Raw genomic sequence first — 17,640 nt, forward strand, 5'->3', positions numbered from 1 at the left:
TTTTTTTTAATCGTATTTTTTTTTTATATATATAGTGTTTTTTTGGGGTTTTTTTTTCATTTGATATTGACAGATGTTTTTTTAAATATGCTTCCTTGAGTTTGGTCTGTTGTCATATTTTATACCACATTTAATATTTGTAAATGTGGTATAAAATAGTGTCATCACACAAAGAGTTACTAAGGTGATGATCTTGTTAATGATTATCCACAACTGGCTCGATATCTTATCTGAGCTCTCCACTCACCACTCAGTCTTCTGAAGCTGCAACTCGGAGGCAATGTCCACTCACTTGGATTTTTGTTCTGGCTTTTCTTGATATATTCCATAGCAGCTAGAATGGCTGGTTTATATGCCTTGACATTTCCGTTGAGTGTTTTTGTTATTTTCTTCACTTTTCCTGACTCAAATTTAGGATTGTTGTCCGACTACAAGATTTGTGGTGGATCTGGATGTGAAAGTAAGTGCTACTGTTGCAACATTTACTCTGGTGCTAATGTTGTCATCAAGTCTTTCGTTTTCATCTTTCATCCTTGAATCATTGTGATCCTGTCATGTTGATTATGCATCTGTACAAATTATGCCCTCACGTGTCAGTGTCAAAACTCCAATATGAAGTGTAAACAATATCAGAAAAACAAAGAGTGTAATCGTAATGAAATATTCAAGTGAGAAGGAAAAATAATCTAAACCCTATTAACATTATTGCATCTCTAAGTTTAAAGTTTGACTATGTAACCTTATTCTGTTGTATCTGCACACGTAATTTAATTTAGCTTGTTGTTTAATATTTCAAATAGCCAGAACACTACATTACGATCTGTTGCAATTATTTAGATTTGTATAACACTTAGTGTTTGGCCACCCACAAACACACATAAAATCTACAAAACTCAGCAGCTGCTATTCCAAATGTAAATCGATTGATGTTACAACGACCAGTGTGTTTACTTCTGTTATCATTTATTTGTATGACTACTTTTCGTTCATGGTGTGAAATGATGTGCCTCGTTGACCAATTTATGCTAATATTTGAAGTAAATGTTTTTGTTCAACACTGTTACTGCCAATAAATCTGAATTTGAAATCTGAATTTGAAGTAGTGTTTTGTGTTTTACTCCAGGTCCCATGAGCAGGGTTCAGGCCATTGTGGACCACCGAGGAAAAGACTGCCGTTTCCTTAACTTCCAGAAAGGAGAAATAATCACTGTTTACCACAAACTTACGGGGAAAAGAGATGACCTGTGGGCAGGCAGTGTATGTCTCTATTCATTTGTGTTCCTATAGTGCTCCTTCCTTTCTGGTCATGATATTCCTCTCTTTTAAAAGCTGTTTTGGATGTGGCTGAGGTTACACATTTACCAGTTCCCAGGTCCCACTTATATGAAAGTGTAAATAAGCTCATTTCAAATAAACTAATATCGGACTTAACCTTGGAAACCTTTCTTGTGGACAGACTGCAGTTTCCTGTTTTGTTGTGACACCCAATATGGCAGTCTTCAGTCATTATTCTCATTATTATTGTACATTACAAATGGTATTTGGATGCTGCATGCATCCCTTGTTTTGGGAGCGCTGCTCACCAGGTGAGTCAGTGAGTGAATTCTGGACACCTTGCTAGAGTGTTCCTCCCTCGACAAGGTCTGTGATATCAGAGGATTCAACTGATCGTTACATTACAAATACATCAACGATAATTACCATTGGTCATTATCTCATTACAGATCAATCAAAACTTTGGATATTTTCCAAAGGAAGCAGTAAAGGAAGATCACATTTACACCAGTGAAGAGAAAATATTTGAAACACAGGTAAATGTACTAGTCTTTCTTTTTCTTCTTTTTTTGTAAATCTCCATTTTTATTCTGGTTATGTCTTCTCTTCAGACGTCTGATTTCATCTGTATGGATGAGTTGGTCTATCCTGTGGACTCCAGTCATTGGGATATTGAGAATGATCACAGGGAAACAGATCAGCAGACAACCACGCAGATGGACGTGACAAAGACCGAAAATCAATCGGAAGAATCTGTTGCCGTTGAAAATCAATTGCAGGAAGTTATTGAGGAGCTGGACAAACAAGGTGGGTTGAAGTCTTCTTCCTGGCTGAGTCCTTCAAGATGGTTAGGTTTTACAAAGGAGGAGGAACCTGAGGACAAGGAGACAAATGGTAATATAGTTGAGATACAAGCTCATGAATCAACCTCCTCGCCAGTGGAGAGTGAAGAACACAAAATGGGAGCCACAGAGTTGCTTACGTCTACTGTCTCTGACTGGATTGGCTTTGGACGAAATGATGGACAAAAGCATGAAGATTTCACCAAAAACAATGACGACATCAAAGAAGAAAGAAGTAAAACTGCATACAAAGGCAGAAAAATTAATCTGGAGCTTGATGACAATCACTTGCAGGAAGAGAAGAACGAGATGGGAACATTTGCCTGGCTAGGTAACGGGCTCTCAAGCAAACTTGGATTAGGTGACAGCAATCCAGGTCTGACAGATTTTGTCAACGAAAACAAAGAAACAAAGGATAGCACATCAGAGCAAAGACCAAGCTCCTGGTTTGGTTTAGGAATCGAAGATATGTTACCCTTTCGCAAAGATGAAACTGCAGAAACTGAATCTGCTCAGGAGGAAGCAAAACCAGGGGCTGCAGATACGTCTGGTTCTGGTGAATCTTTGACTGAAGCTGTCAGCCAACTTGGAAATAATCAAGACATGACAAATCGAGAGGATAATATAGCACAATTTGTAACAGCAGCCGGTGATAAACCACATAATGTGGCTACTGAAAAAATATATAATTCGGAAAAGTTAAATCACGGTGTTAGCTTAGCTGGTTCAACAGATGATGAAGTGAAATTAGAAGCTATTGCTGATTCAGAAGGCAGTGAGGAAACCAAACAGATGAATCCCAGAAATATTGACCACAGTAATGGAGCCATCTCTCCCAGTGATTCTTCAGTCACAGAAAACAAAGCTACAAACGTCTTAAGTGATGATGTTGTAACACTAGCCCAAAGCCACAATGAAGCTTCTCAGAAGCTGCAGATGACACCACAGGAAACAGACAACAAGGAGGAGAATGTTCAAGAGACAGATAACAGTTTTGGATCGGGTACAACTCTGATAAAAACAGAGGAGAAACACAAAGAGAAACCTTTTCAGGTTGAAGAAACGGGGGTCACAGACGAGCAGGAAAAAGCAGTGCAAGATAAAGGGTTTAAACTTAAAGAAGAAGAAAGAAATGTGGAATTAGGACATGATGAGAGCGAGATATTGTCTAAAGAAGAGTCTGAAGAAGAGAGAGAAGAGAAGCCAGAGTTGAATGGAGATGAGCAGGATAAAATGAATGTCTTAGAAGAAAGACATAGTCAAGAAGGACTAAAAGATGATCATGAGGAGCTGGAGATTCAGGAGGAAGGAGATAAGGTGGACAGTGGGATAGTAAATGATACCAAACTAGAGATTATGCAGACGCAAGTAGGAAGTAATCTAACTGAAATAAACTATAATAGAATAGAACATGATGAAGATTTAAAGAAGGAAGACCAAGAGGGAGCAATGAAGGCATCACAAAAGGAAGTTAAAGATGATGTTGAGCTGGGTCAAGCCCAAACTGAAATGATCAAGACAGACAAGGAAAACGAGAACATCGAGATGAAGCATGAAAATAGTTTGGTGGTGATTCAAGGGCAAGATGTTGGTGGCTTCAGTCGAGAAGAGGAGAAGGAGATCAGCACAGACACTCGGATTCAGGACAATAGGGAAGAAGATAAGAAACTTGTGAACCAGGACTGCAAAGGTCAACAAGAGCAAATAGATGAAAGAGAAGAGCAGATTGAGATGCTAAATGAAGAGAAACAAGAGAGCGATATAGATCTAGAAGGATGTATTACAGAAGAGGAGAAGCAAGAGGAGATTAAAAATGGCAAGGGGCCCCAGGAAGAAGCAGAGGATGACCAGATAGAGCAAAGAGAGAAAGCAGAGCCAGTTGGCACAGGGGGAGATGAACCGGAGATGAAAGAGGAGAAAAAACAGGAACTGCCAAGTGTACCAGAGGAGACACAGGAGGAAGGGCTTGAGGGGAAATTAGATACAGCATTGGAGAATCAAGAACTGGAAGAAGAGGAACAGCTGGTCAATCAACAGACGGAACCGGATGAACGAGAGCCAGATGAGGTGGAGAATGCAGATTATTGGCTGGTAAAGGAAGATAATATCCTGGACACAGTGGAAAACGGAGAGACTGAAATGTTGATGAAAGAGGAAGAAAGTAAAATTAAAGTGCATGAGAAGAATGTGAAGGACTCAAAAATGAAGATTGAAGAATTGCAAATTACTGAAGAAAGCAAGAAGGAGGTAGAAGAGAAGGAAATGCAACAGGAAGAGCAGAACATTACGGTTGGTGTGAACATTACAGTTGAGAATGATGAGGAGCAGGAGGCACGGTATTTTAGAGACGAGATTGAACCAGGCGAAACAGATGTCAAAGAAGTCAGTGGCCAGGGGCATACTATAGTGAAGGAGCTGGTGACACAAGTGGACACTGCAGAGCAGGAGACACACGTGGAATGGGAAGAAGAGGAAGTAGTGAGGGAAAAGCAGTTTATCGTGGAAAAGCTGGTAGAAGAATTCAAAGAAACACCGGAACAAAAAGACACAAATAAGAGTGACACTGAAGTGCAGGACACTGAAGCAGGACAAGCGATGAAAGATGAGGACGAGGAAAATCAGGTAGAGGGAAACAAAAACAGATACGAAGGGAAAATAGAGAATAATCAAGAGGTACAGCTGGAAAAGGACACCCCACAAGATGAAGCAAGAAATGACCCCAAAAGAGTCTCACCAAATGACATTGAGCAATCTGTGTATGATGAGTCCAATGAGAATGAAATAGGAGACGATGTGAATGTACTAGGTGAGACAGTGACCAATGTAGCTGACAGCAACTTGGGTCAAGTTTCGCATCTGTCAGACGAAGATGACAGTGGAACATTGGGTGCTCTGGGTCTGTTCAAACATGCTATCTCTTATTTTGGTGGATCATCAGATACAGAAATTAGCAAACCACCAGAACCTGATTTGACTTTGGAAACAGATTCAGGGCCAAAGACAGAGTTGGAGTCCGAACAAGACTCAACAACTAGTTATACTCACCTTTCACCAACACCTTCCAACCCAAGTAATCCACCTCCAGAGATAGAAAGAGCCAACAAAGCAATCTTCACACAATACAGGAGTCTCTTGGCACACATGAGCGTGGATGAGATGAAGGTTCTGATAGAACTTTTTGGACAAACCAAACTCCAGTTCTTGGACTTCATCATGGGCCAGTCAGAGAATGTGATTGATGAGAATGATAAAACCATTATGTCAGACATAGAAACCCTCCTTCAATACCATGAAGAAAGTTTGGTGGCTCCTAACAAGGTTGACAACAGAGAAACAGCCACACACGTGATTGCCCTTCAGAAACTCCAAATACTGTTGGATAGGGTGAGAGATATGTTCAGCACCAGAACTCCAGACATCAAAAGGGAAGACCACCAAGGTATATTTTTTACAATAACTCATATCAGGAGAAATATGTCCACTGATTTTGTCTTTCAATGGATGCATTTATTTTCTCAAATACAGTCAGTTGTGTTGGTGATAACTGCCAGTCAAACAGCAAAACTAAGACTCCAAGCAACAAGGACAAGTCAAAAATGGAGAATGATGAGCGTGCAGAAGAACACATAGGACAAAATGAGGAAGCAGAAAAACAGAAAGAGAACATGAAAAGTACAGGAAGTGACTCTTTCTCTCAAGCCATGGAAGGTATGAAAATCAGTCTGAGGCAGTGAATGATTTCTTTATCAGCATGAGGTGCTGCTTAATTTTTGATGTTTTTTTGTCACATTATGCTGCAATACACATTTGTTTAATTTGTTCATTCTTTGTGAAATGGGGGCACAATCAACAACATTCTTGCTGTGAGGCTAAACCACTGTTTGATTATAATGCGATGCTTGAAAAAATATTTCTAAAGTTGTCTTTATCTATTGCTTCGCAGAGTTTACGAAGAAGATTTTGGACATGATAGTACATATTTCTGGCGACACATCTGCACATGTTGATGTGGTGGAACAATTCTTTTTAAAGGTAAAGAAACAAAAATACTCACATAAATAACTCTATTGTATTATTACTAGGTGACACGCATTTTGTATTCGAAGCTTAAATAAAGTATATAAGGTAAGACCCGCATAAATGTTCCCAGACAATTAACAAACTCTGACCCGAAGACCCGAGTTCTTGATGTCAAATCTTTCATATTCGTCACCTGTTTCGATTGAAATAAAAAAAAATGCTCGTGTGGCATTTCACAATTGGTGACGTTGGAACCCTCCATTTAAAATTCAGGGGATCATATGAAACCTCACATTGTTATAGTCTGCAGTTGACATGATATTTTACGAGGGTCTATACATTTACTATGCATTTACCTCGACTAGAGATTTCTTATCCTTGTGAAATCTACAATGATAAATCAGAAATAAACTTACACAGTGATGACAACATTAAGCGTCCCCCCCCCACTTTTCCTGTAATGGTTTATCCCCTGGCGTCGGTGTTGTGAAGTGGATCTAAATTCTCGGCGACTACTACCGCTAACGACTCATCTAGACCGTGTACTCCATGTCACTTTACATAAGAACTATTTTTGTTGCACATATTTCATATTTACGAAATGGCGGACCATTCGGCGAGTGACAAGTTAGCCAGCAGGGCGGTGGACTTCCAGACGACAGCCGAGGCTTACTACAGCGTCGCCGTGGAGAAAGTGAAGGATGTAGGTTATGTGGCAGGTTTTGTTAGCATATGCTAGCTAGCTTCATGACTCGATAACGTCTTTGTTTTACCCCCTTTTTCGTTCATTGTGTTTAATTTGAATGAAACTCAATCGTTTCACTTCAGCTGACCAGCTGTCAAAATGTTTGTAATCATTTAAAGTAGCTCAATCGACACTAGCTAAGTGGCTAATAACATGGTCATGATGGAGGTGGGGTGATCATTACCACCCTCCCTCATTAACATGGTACTTCATTATCATTTTACCAAGATCCCTAACACATTTGGGGCTAACTTTATTATTTACTTGTATTTATTAATAGTTGTTTATTTGTCGTACACTTGACCGTGAATCTACATCGACGACATACAAATGGTTATTTGTAGGACCCAATCATCACATGGAGTTGTGGCGATTTTAGACTCTAGATTTATATGTGCTTAATAGTTTGAAGGTATGACAGACACGTTTCTTCGTTCACTGGGGAAATGTTTAGATTAAGTGCATCAATGTGTTGTCATCTCATTCATGGATGAATCTAGCATTGTTTAGTTTGTTCTGCATCACCATAACACTCAAAAACGTGATTAAAATGAATACTGCCATCACAGTGCACCGCTTTAATAATATAATCTCACGCATTGAATTGCCATTCATTGCATTCCAACCTTTACTTCCTCCAATTTATCCGGATTCTTAGTTTGAATTTTTACACGTGTACCACAGGTGTCTCCCACACACCCATAAGTAAACAGAACTGTCTGTACACAGGGAGTAGGTACATGTTTTGCCGTCTAATGTGCAGGCATGATCCGGAAGGCGTTGCTTTATTACTGCCATTTCTTACGGTACATTTGCCTGGATTAATTGCTTTGAATATATAAATGTTGTTCTTGCTTAGACAGTTATTTCTTTTTCGTTGAATATTTGCTTTATTATTGTTTGGTTAGAGGTTCAAATTACATAGTACAGTGTACCTTTATAAAATACAGACAGACCCCAAATTAAAGTATAGATCTGACTATGTTTGTGGTAATAATCAGCAAAGCCCAACATTTTCTTATTAAGCTTTAAAAATGGGTATTCTTGATAAGAAAGCCCTTGACAATAGAACAGTTATGCATGACTTGTTGTCACATTGCATGTTATGAACTTTCTTCCAGGTTGTGTTGGCTTTGCCTGATGACATCCGCCCTGGGCCTGATCTATATGGAGTACCATGGGAGCCAGTAATCGCCACCAGTCTGTTGGGTTTTTTAACAATGCTTCTCTTTACTTGCCGATGTTATAGTTCAGTAAGTGACAAGTACACTGTAGAACTCTTTGCAATGTCAAAATGAAACATTTTTATCTTAATAATTCTTGTTTTTGTTGTCTGTTTCTCAAGGTAAAAAGCAGAATGAATAGAAGTAAGTACATATTTATTCTATACCAAGTGTTTGGTTTTGCTGTTTAAATAAGTCATACTTTTTTTGCATCAGGCAAAGAGCAGTGGATGGCCAGTCAAGTTGCTCAGATGCTGGATGAGAAGTGTAAAGTGCTTGAGACATTCAGTAAATATCAGGAAGAGGTTTGTATTACGGGTGATGGGATTTAGTGAAGGTTAAATCCATCAGAATGATGAATGCTGAATATTTCACAACAAAATTGAATCTTCAGTTTAAGTGAAGGTTATTTATCCATCACTTGAATGGAAAGATTAATGCACCGTAAATAACTACTCATTCTGTGCTGTTCTTTGTTTCAGTACAATGAGCTGGAGGACTTGCTCAGAGGTAATGGAATGTTAGCCCAAACTCAAAAGTCCAAACATTTGCAGGTATGGTATATCAAGACTCCATCGTCATACTCTGCTACGTGTTACTTATCTCTCTGTTGCCAGGTTAAAGCCAAGCAACTGGAAAAGGCTAAAACTGAGATGGATGGAAATCTTGCACAGCTTAAGGAACAACTAGATCAACAGAGAGAACACAGACTGGAACAAGAAAGAAGGGTAATTGATCTTGCTCTTTTAAACAAACATGGAATTGTTGAAATGGTTATTCTTTCAGATTGCAGTGCTTGAGATGAGCTTGAAAACATTTGAAGAAGAAAATAAAGAGATCCAGTCACTTGAAGAACAGGTATGATGATCAACTCCCACCTCCTCATCCTGCCATTTAAGGCTGCTTATTTTAGGAAGAGCCACATTTTCATCTGTTGCTTCCTTCTCTCTAGGCACAAACGACCCTCAAGGTTTATGATATGAATAGTGACAGAAAACAAAGAACCCTCGAAAGTGCTGCAGAAGAAAACACACTGCTACAGGAAAGCAATGCTCAGGTGGGGAAACGTTTCTTATTGATTTTCTTTCCTTGCCTGATAACTTCATCAATGGCCTATTTTAAAAGTCTTACTGCTTGTTTGGCAGTTGAGGCAGCAGGTGGAAGGTTGGGCCGAGCGTGTGAGCGAATTAGAAGAACAGATGAGAAGATGTGAAGTCATCTACTCCGGAATGGTGCAGGATGTGGCCAACAAGGATGAGCGTATAACGGTAGTCCTGAAAACAATGGTGAAAGATCCTGGTCATGTTAACAAAATGTGCTCATAGTAGTACAGCATTTGTGATCAGTTTTTATGTTAATGAATGAGAGAAAATATAATAGCCACAAGAATTCTTGAGTTTAATTCTTGATTGTAACTTCTGATTATTAATCTGAATTGATTTACAAAAATGAAGAATAGAATCATTGCCATTGTGTTTCGGGTAATTAGTAAAATTTATCTTTGGCAATAGAACGTGTTTATCATGTTGGTTTGTTTTACCAAATACAGACCAAAAGTATACCTGTGCTGCGAAACAGATTGATTGTTTTAAGGATAATTTTCAGTGTAATAATATTTTTATTTGATGGGCAATATTTGTTTCTTAACACTTCCTTGCTTATATTTGGATCCCTTTTCCCTATGAGTTTTTGTTTCGTTCTTTTTTTGCCCCACTTAACATAACAGTAAAGTAACTTCCAAAATGTATAAGCATTACAATGTTATTTGCAATTTTGTCTGATTTTTAGGCTTTGACTGATCGTCTTTTAAGAATGAAAGTTTGGGATTCAGACCTGGAATGTGACGAAGAGAAGGAGACGTCTAATGGGACAGCTGATAGGGGAGAGGAACAAGGCGAAATTCAGATCCAGAAAGTCCAGAAACTAATTTATGCTGCAAAGGTAAATACATTATACCAAGTCAGCCACTTACACCTAAACCTATCTCGATCATGTCCTCATTTACCACACCCATGAACTAACTGTTATTTTACCTGGCTGCTCAATTTATGACATTGTTCCTCCAGCATGTCCACTGTCTGTTTTTGACATGTTCATACCATCTGGCCTTCCTTACTTAGTTGCCAGGCAACTGTCCCTCTAAAATACTCCAACATGTTCACCTGGTGATCTTTTAAGTTAAAAACAAAAATAGATCAAGTGAACTGATTACATACTAAATGAGCAGCTCATTTATGGCATTTGTCAACTGCTTGTAATCCTCTATGTATTTCTTGTAAAGCTAAATGCTGACCTCAAGTCAGTGGACGAAGACAAGGATAGGGTGTTTGCCAAACTGAACGATGAGGTCAAAGCAAAAGAGGACCTAGAAGGTGAGCAAGAAGTAGGTATAAAACAATGAAGCAGATGGGAATTGATTGTGAATTTGTTTGTGTGTGTGTTCTAGTGAGCATTGAAGAGATGGAGAAGGAGAAGCTTTCTATGCAGACAGACTCTGAGCACTACTCCGAACAGGTGGGGAGTCAAAAATACTAAGCATTTACGAAACATAAACTATTCAATTGAAAATTTAATTCAATTAAAAATGCACTTTGTAATGATGCTACCAAATGTCAAGGTGCATGATTTAAATCTCAATACATTGTGGATTAAACAATTAACTAATGAAGGTGATTAAAAGTTTGCGCTGTCTGTACTAGTAATGTATGATAAATATGTGTTGCTTGGTTTAATTTCCCCCCAGGTGCAGAAGTTACAACAGAAACTCCAGATTATGACAGAAATGTACCAGGAGAATGAGCTCAAGCTCCACAGGTATTTTCTCTGAATGGAAGTGGCTGTTTCACGTGTAGACGCAATGCTGATCATGTAGCAACTCTGCTCTCAGGCTACTGACAGTGGAGGAGAAGGAGCGTCTGCAGAAAGAGGAGAAGCTGAACAAAGCGGACAAAAACATTGCCCTGGCCATCGAGGAAGTCAAAAATTACAGGTGCCTTTGCACACATAAGCTAAATGCATATGTTTTTTTAAATCCCTATGCTTCCTGTCTTCTTATAAAGGCACCGTGCAGAAGAGATGGAAGAGGAACTGGAGAAAACCAAACAGTCATATCAGACGCAAATATCCGCGCATGAGAAAAAAGCTCATAACAACTGGGTAAGATAAACTCAACCATATTCATCGTACCAGCTGACATCAATGCTAATGACTTGCATTAAAAGAATTAGTGAACAACAAAAATGATCTGGCTCATTTAAAGTTTGGGATTTAATTAAAGTTGATTTATTGAAAAGAGTCATTTTTCGTAATGTATTTATTCCAGCTGGCATCTCGGGCAGCAGAACGAGAGCTGACAGACATCAGGAGAGAGAATGCCCTCATCAGACAAAAGTAAGAAGCAGCATATCTGGCCCTTTCTCTTGTTTAAGAACTTGCACTTGGTCTCTTAGTTGTTAAATTTGGAGGTTGACAGCTGTCCACTTTTCTTCATCCCTAAGCAGCAAGATATTTGCAGTAAATGAAGGCAATGCTTTTTATATCTTTTGTTTCTCCTCACACACATCTGTCGCCTTTTGTATTCAATCCCAGGGCAAATTTGAGGTGCAGGGCCCTACACCACCTTGTCTGACTAAGGATTGCAGCAGTTACCAGAGACTACCCAGAACTACCCAGAGTGATCGTTCAATTATTTATGCTGTTGAGAACCACATCCTGTCTAGAGGGTGATACTAAGAAAGCAAACATGAGATGACATGAGGGATAAGTCACCAGAATGACATTTCCCTCTTCGCTTAATAGTGACGTGGCAGAACGTGGTCTTGTTATTTCATTCACTCACAAACACTGGTTGATGATGAAGTGCAAAGTCTTAGAACCATGGCAATATCGAGAAGGTAAATGTTTGCTTTTGCTGTGTTTACCAAGCTGTTTTTGGTTGTAGGCTAACAGACACGCAGTTCAAATTGGATGCCCTCGATAAAGACCCCTATGCCTTGGACACTCTGGCTAGACCATTGCCTTATAGAGGTGGGCACGAAATTCCAATGTATTTCATTTCAAGCGTGATGAAAAAATGGCTAATGAGACAACCCCCATTACCTAGGAGAGCGGTCGCCCTTTGGTCCTTCTCCTCTTGGTCGGCCTGCATCTGAGACCAGAACGTTTCTTTCTCCTCCCACGTTAATGGAGGCTCCACCCCCACGACTTTCTCCAAGAAGTCAGTAAAAGCAATTTAATATATTCACATTTTTTAATTGAGGACATTTAACTCAAATTAAAGAATATATTGGACTTGTTCTTTCACTTCACTCTGTTTTTCATGATGATGAACTTGTGACAGTAATGTAGTACGTGTTGAAGAATTGCACGAATTAAACAGTGACAAAATCGTCCTTCTAGTGCCTGGTGTTCCACCGGAGCCCCAGGTCCAAGGAGAAAGAGAAGGCAGTGGTCCACACTCAGACAGCAGCTCAATCTCACCTACATGGGAGAGAGATCGAAGGGGGCCTCCACCAGGACCTCTTGGGCCAATGGGACCTCCGGGTGTGTAAAGAACGGCTCCTCCCTCTGACAGAGCCAAAGGTTCTTTATTTTTTAAATGTATTATGTCATTCCCTCTTCATCAGGCTACTTGCTGCCTGAGCCAGGAGGTCCTGTGTACAGAAGACCCCTACCTCCTCCTGGGGTAATGGGACCTCTTCCTCCTCCAGGCCCCCACCCACTTGGCCTTCCTCCACCACATCTACGGGGTCCCCCAGGACCCCCCCATCCTGCTGACATGGCAGGTGAGAACATAAGTGGAAACACCTTTCGGTTCTCCTATTCCTGCACTACATTTAAATGTTGACTATGGAAGCAGAAAATAACTAACTTGAAGGGCAAAACCAGGACGGCATAAATGAGTTTGGAAGATGACTGACATTTAAAAGATCCAATATTACAGGAAAATTGATGGATTAAAAAAGACTTTGCTTTTAAAGACACTTACAGCATATATCACTGTGTGGATTTGATGATGCTGATCTATAAGCGGCATCGTCATTGACTCTGAAACAAACCTGTTGGCCACAACAGAACCACACATTTTTTCATGTGTAGCTTGTACCAAGCAGTATTTTCATTATGGCGATTTTTGTAGCCTGTCAGTATATAATGCACAAGTACTAGCATTATTCTTCAGTTGAGGCTGGTAAAATTATTTCAAGTTTTTTTTTCTTGTGTTGAGTATTTCTGTGATTGACACTCACTTAAATCTATTAGTCCGTCCAGATGGCTCATTCAGAGAAAACAGCTTTGGACCTGGAGACCTGAATCACAGAGAGGTTTGTCAGTCCTTCTGGTGTGCTACCGGTAATTGTGAGCAACTATTTTATAATTCCTCAGTCTGACTTTTTAGATTGGTCTTCCTGATCGAAGGACGCCGCCTGATGCAGATATGAGACCTGGTGGATTTCCTCCTCCCAGGCCTCCTATGGGACCAATGGATGGACCCTTTCCTCGCAGGGGTCCTTATGGACCTCCACCTCCTGATTTCTACCCACCCAGGGGGCCAGGAGGAGCTCCAATGATGCCTAGTGAGGAGCATTAGCCACACAGTGTCTGAAACATCTGTAAATTTGACTTTTTCCCTTCTCCTTCAGTGTGGACTCCTCCTCATCCAGGGATGATGATGCCTCCTCGATTCCCTCCAGACGGACCTCCTCCACCTCACATGCCACCCTATGGCCCCCCTGTACGCCATCTACCACCAGAAGGTCTCCCACCTCCCTCTGTGGGTCCTCCTCCTCCCCAGGCATCTCTTCCTCCACAACCACACAGCCAGTCGCCAGACGAGCACATGCCATCTCCTCAGGATGTCATTTAACGCTACAGTTTTTCTCCTTTTTTTTTCCATATGAGGAAATAGATGGATGGATGGGTGTACTGGTATAGATTCAAGAGAAATCAAGGGGCAGTTTGTCATTCTGACTGCATCCCATTATGTGCCATGTGGTGGATAAATTCACCAGCAGCAAAGCAGACTATCAGTTTCCACATGTTTGTGCAAAATGTCGACACTTGAATGAGATATGAGGCAAGAGGATTTCACCATAGGTCAAGTCTTGTATATACAGGAAAATGGCTTGACCGTGGTGAAGACTCGTATGAGAGAAGTAATCAAACAGCATAATCTAGCTGTAGACACACTTCTCCATGATTTATTTATTTTAGTAATGTGTCATTACTTGAATTGTATTCCACCCAATGGCCTTATTTCAACCATGTGACCCATTTTCTTTCGACATCAATAGTTTTCCCAATTATTTGTGTTGCTGAAAATACAGCAGAGGTGTTTATTGACTGGAAGTGAGGCTCCCAACTTTTAGAGCCAAAATGAATTTTGTAAAAAGTGTATAAAAAATAAAAATAAAGAGTAAATAGATGATCACTACTTCAAGTCTTAGCCCAATGTTTAAGTAGAATATCTGGTTTGACTGGATTACTACAGTAACCAGTACAATATTTTTTTTATATTGGTTACAAATATGTTGAACTGTGGTGTTAATGAAAACGGGTAAATATCCCTTGTGGTCCCTTGGAGGTAAAGGGAGTCAAGAATCCAGCTTCTGATCCCTGATTTTCAGAAGAAGGCCTACATCAAGTTGCTTTCATTTCAAGTATTCAATGGACGTAAACAATGCCACTATTTCTAAAACAGTTTTATTGAGAAAACATCCAATTTATCACCAGCCAAGACTTCACCTGACACATATCACACTAGCAAAGCAATGCGTTACCAGAACATGAAGAAAACATAAGTAAAACGTAAAGAAAATGTGTCTGCTTGCCCATGAACGCTAACAATCCTCTGTGGTGGTGGTTCGGTACAACGGTAAAAACAGAACAAATCACTTCCATTAAGGAAGATCATGTAAGTAGAGGTATGTTTGTTTCTATATAAAATGGAATTGTATAGAAAAGAGGTAGATATGGAAACCCGATAAAGGGTTGTTTTTTTTTGTAAAAACTAACTTGTTATCTTCCTTTTTTGTACTTATTGGCATGTTTCTCACACAATTTTAAATGTAATATAGATCCACTGCACCAATTAGTTAACCTTCCTCACTATGCTGGACGTTTGGCATGTTTTGGGCACTTGCTCTATACTATTCCTGCTCAGCTCTGACAATAGCCATTCACATGTTCCAAATGAAGGCAAAATAACTTTATTGGCACTAAGATGCTTGCAAAAAAATAATGAAATAACCATATAAAAGAGTGACTCTGAAAGTGACATAACTGACTTCATTTTTTGCCCATTTTTGATAGAAATTAATATAAAAGATTATAATTCTGTATTGAGAGCAACTCTGTTTTCTATATATAAAACATTTAAAAGTAAATTTGACTTGTTGAAGTAATGGAAACAGGAAGTTGGGTGGTTGTACAATTGTCTGGAGTTGTGCTGGTAGTTTACAGTCAAAATATTGTAGCTTGTAAAAGTGCAATGTCCGAAATGCAATTGCATAAGGTCATCTGTGTTTTTTCCGCCCTGTATGAAACCTGTCCATGAGATAGAAAACCAAGTGTGATCTCCAGCCAGCAGAAATATGAGCGACGCATGAGTGTGCTATGACGAGTCTCAGCAGTTGAGTATCGATCGGTTTCTGTCAGGTCGAAATGGGAAAATAGAGCTGTCAGAGTCCGCCTTTCCTCTGTGGGGTCCCAGTGTGGCCACGGCCTGGACAATATAACCGGAAAATAAGTTACTACGATATTAATGCCAATGTTTGAAACCAACCTTTCGGATTGCTGTCCAGTCCTCCAGGATGTCCAAGTCAGGGAGCATGTAGACAATATACGGACGTGAAAGAGGTCAAGGATTAATAACTTATGCTGTCATTTTATTAAGCAAAATCTTTTTGTGGCACAAAGATGCCAATGCAATTTCCTTAGATGCTATTCCCACATGAAATCAGAGAATCAAAAAGAACATTTCATATCAGAAGTTCCAATCATCTGTCACACAGCTCTCTGCACCACATTCAACATGCAAGCACCGCTGACAAGAGGTCAAGGATATCGGACACCACTGACGGACGTCTTCTCTTCTTATCAGGGCTAAGAGCATCTCTTCTCTTCTTCCTTCCAGCTAACTCGTCGTTCCAAAGCTCTGTTGAAGACAGAGAAAGATATACTTTGCGTCACGTGAGTGTTGCTTAAGACAGCGTGATAGATGTTGTCCCATCACCTGAGGTTATGTCTATGCTGTGTCTGTCTTCCTCAAGTCGCCTTATCTTCTCCTCCAGCTCACTCTGTACTGTGTCAAACAGTAATAATTTCTCACTCTGCTCAACAACAAGATAAAAACTGAAATGAGTGGACAAAAAACAGGGAGAGCTATTGAAGCATGTGTGATCCTGACCTCCCAGTGTTGACATGCGGCTTGGATCTCACACTCGTACTTGTTCTTCACAGACTCTAAACACAACTCCCTGTAAATACCTGATGGAAAATACATTAAGTGAGATTAGCCAATTTCTGATGGGTCGTAGCAAGACGGTATGCTTTCAGTTACCTGCCACCTTGGTGCGGACCTGCATGTTCTCCAGAAGAACAGCAAGTGGCTCCAGGTACTCTGCCGCTCTACCTGCCTCCACCTCTGAGAGCTTGCAGTTCACCTGACTGAGGCGCTCCCGGTATAGCCTAAAAACACCCAGGAATAAACAGGTGACTTACACTCTTGTTCTGGAGAACTAGCTTTTTGTCCATCTTACTGGTCTTTGAGATCAGTGAACTGTTTTTCCAGGTTAGACATTTCATCGAGACACTCCATCCTCCTCCTCTCACAGTCCTCTTCGTCCATTTCTGGAACAAAACCAAAGTATTACATCATAATTTTTAATACATTCTTTTTAGTTTCTGTTTACCAGAACTGTCGCCATCCTCTGAAACAGATGAGGTGTCTGAATCCTCCTCCTCTGTGCTTGACCCGTCTTGTTCCTGCTCTTCCACCTCCATTTCTTCTGCAGTCGTCTCTTTCTTCTCACGATCACGGTGCACCGGCATGGCTATTCCAGCGTGATCACCTTGAAGGGTGGAAGAAGAAGCAGCTTATGTTGACATCATCACCCATTATAATTCGAGATATTGGTGGGATGAAATAGCTGTCAAATAATTAAAACTGAAAAGCATATTTACGTTTACAATGACGTTTTAATACGCAAACGGCGATGTAGCCATAAATCTATTCACAAATATGCCTTAACTTACACAAATGTACTGTGAAAAATAATATCAGTAAAACAAATATGTGTTACCCGTAATAAATGTATGCATATCAAAAGCTTTAGTCCCACAAACACGTTGTCAACAGGCGCGGATCCCATTGGCAGCTGTTGAGGGTTGCTTCAGGTTGAACTTTTCCAGTCTTAGACACAAATAAATATGAGCTTTTTTTGCATTCATGTTTGTCCCTACGTTTTCTGGATAAGCATTTGGCTTCAGAAGAACTCGGTATGGGATCACTGTATTAGCATCTTAGCATGCTAGCTGG

General features: G+C 40.0%; 2 protein-coding genes across 2 annotated transcripts; one reads left to right on the forward strand and one right to left on the reverse strand.

Annotated features, from left to right (window-relative positions):
• The first annotated feature begins 117 nt into the window (after positions 1-117).
• On the forward strand, positions 118-15,427 carry ctage5 (CTAGE family, member 5). Its single transcript, XM_053845697.1, has 28 exons — positions 118-460; positions 1,124-1,257; positions 1,725-1,811; positions 1,887-5,556; positions 5,643-5,825; positions 6,061-6,149; positions 8,004-8,135; positions 8,228-8,249; positions 8,322-8,410; positions 8,588-8,659; positions 8,723-8,833; positions 8,892-8,963; positions 9,058-9,162; positions 9,251-9,373; positions 9,894-10,046; positions 10,387-10,477; positions 10,552-10,619; positions 10,849-10,919; positions 10,993-11,094; positions 11,165-11,261; positions 11,428-11,495; positions 12,046-12,131; positions 12,208-12,321; positions 12,504-12,647; positions 12,731-12,889; positions 13,365-13,426; positions 13,501-13,678; positions 13,745-15,427. The coding sequence occupies exons 1-28, from the start codon at positions 340-342 to the stop codon at positions 13,966-13,968; spliced, it is 6,627 nt and encodes a 2,208-aa protein (XP_053701672.1). The 5' UTR covers positions 118-339; the 3' UTR covers positions 13,969-15,427.
• Positions 14,522-17,636, reverse strand: brms1la (BRMS1 like transcriptional repressor a). The gene is made up of 9 exons (XM_053845699.1): positions 17,405-17,636; positions 17,015-17,173; positions 16,862-16,952; positions 16,663-16,790; positions 16,510-16,589; positions 16,336-16,432; positions 16,168-16,257; positions 15,886-15,950; positions 14,522-15,825 (listed from the first exon to the last, which is right to left on the reverse strand). Exons 1-9 carry the CDS (start codon positions 17,421-17,423, stop codon positions 15,727-15,729), a joined length of 828 nt encoding a protein of 275 aa, XP_053701674.1. The 5' UTR covers positions 17,424-17,636; the 3' UTR covers positions 14,522-15,726.
• Positions 17,637-17,640: the final 4 nt, after the last annotated feature.

The sequence above is a fragment of the Synchiropus splendidus genome, chromosome 16 (assembly GCF_027744825.2).
Source record: "Synchiropus splendidus isolate RoL2022-P1 chromosome 16, RoL_Sspl_1.0, whole genome shotgun sequence".
Lineage (NCBI taxonomy): Eukaryota > Metazoa > Chordata > Actinopteri > Syngnathiformes > Callionymidae > Synchiropus > Synchiropus splendidus.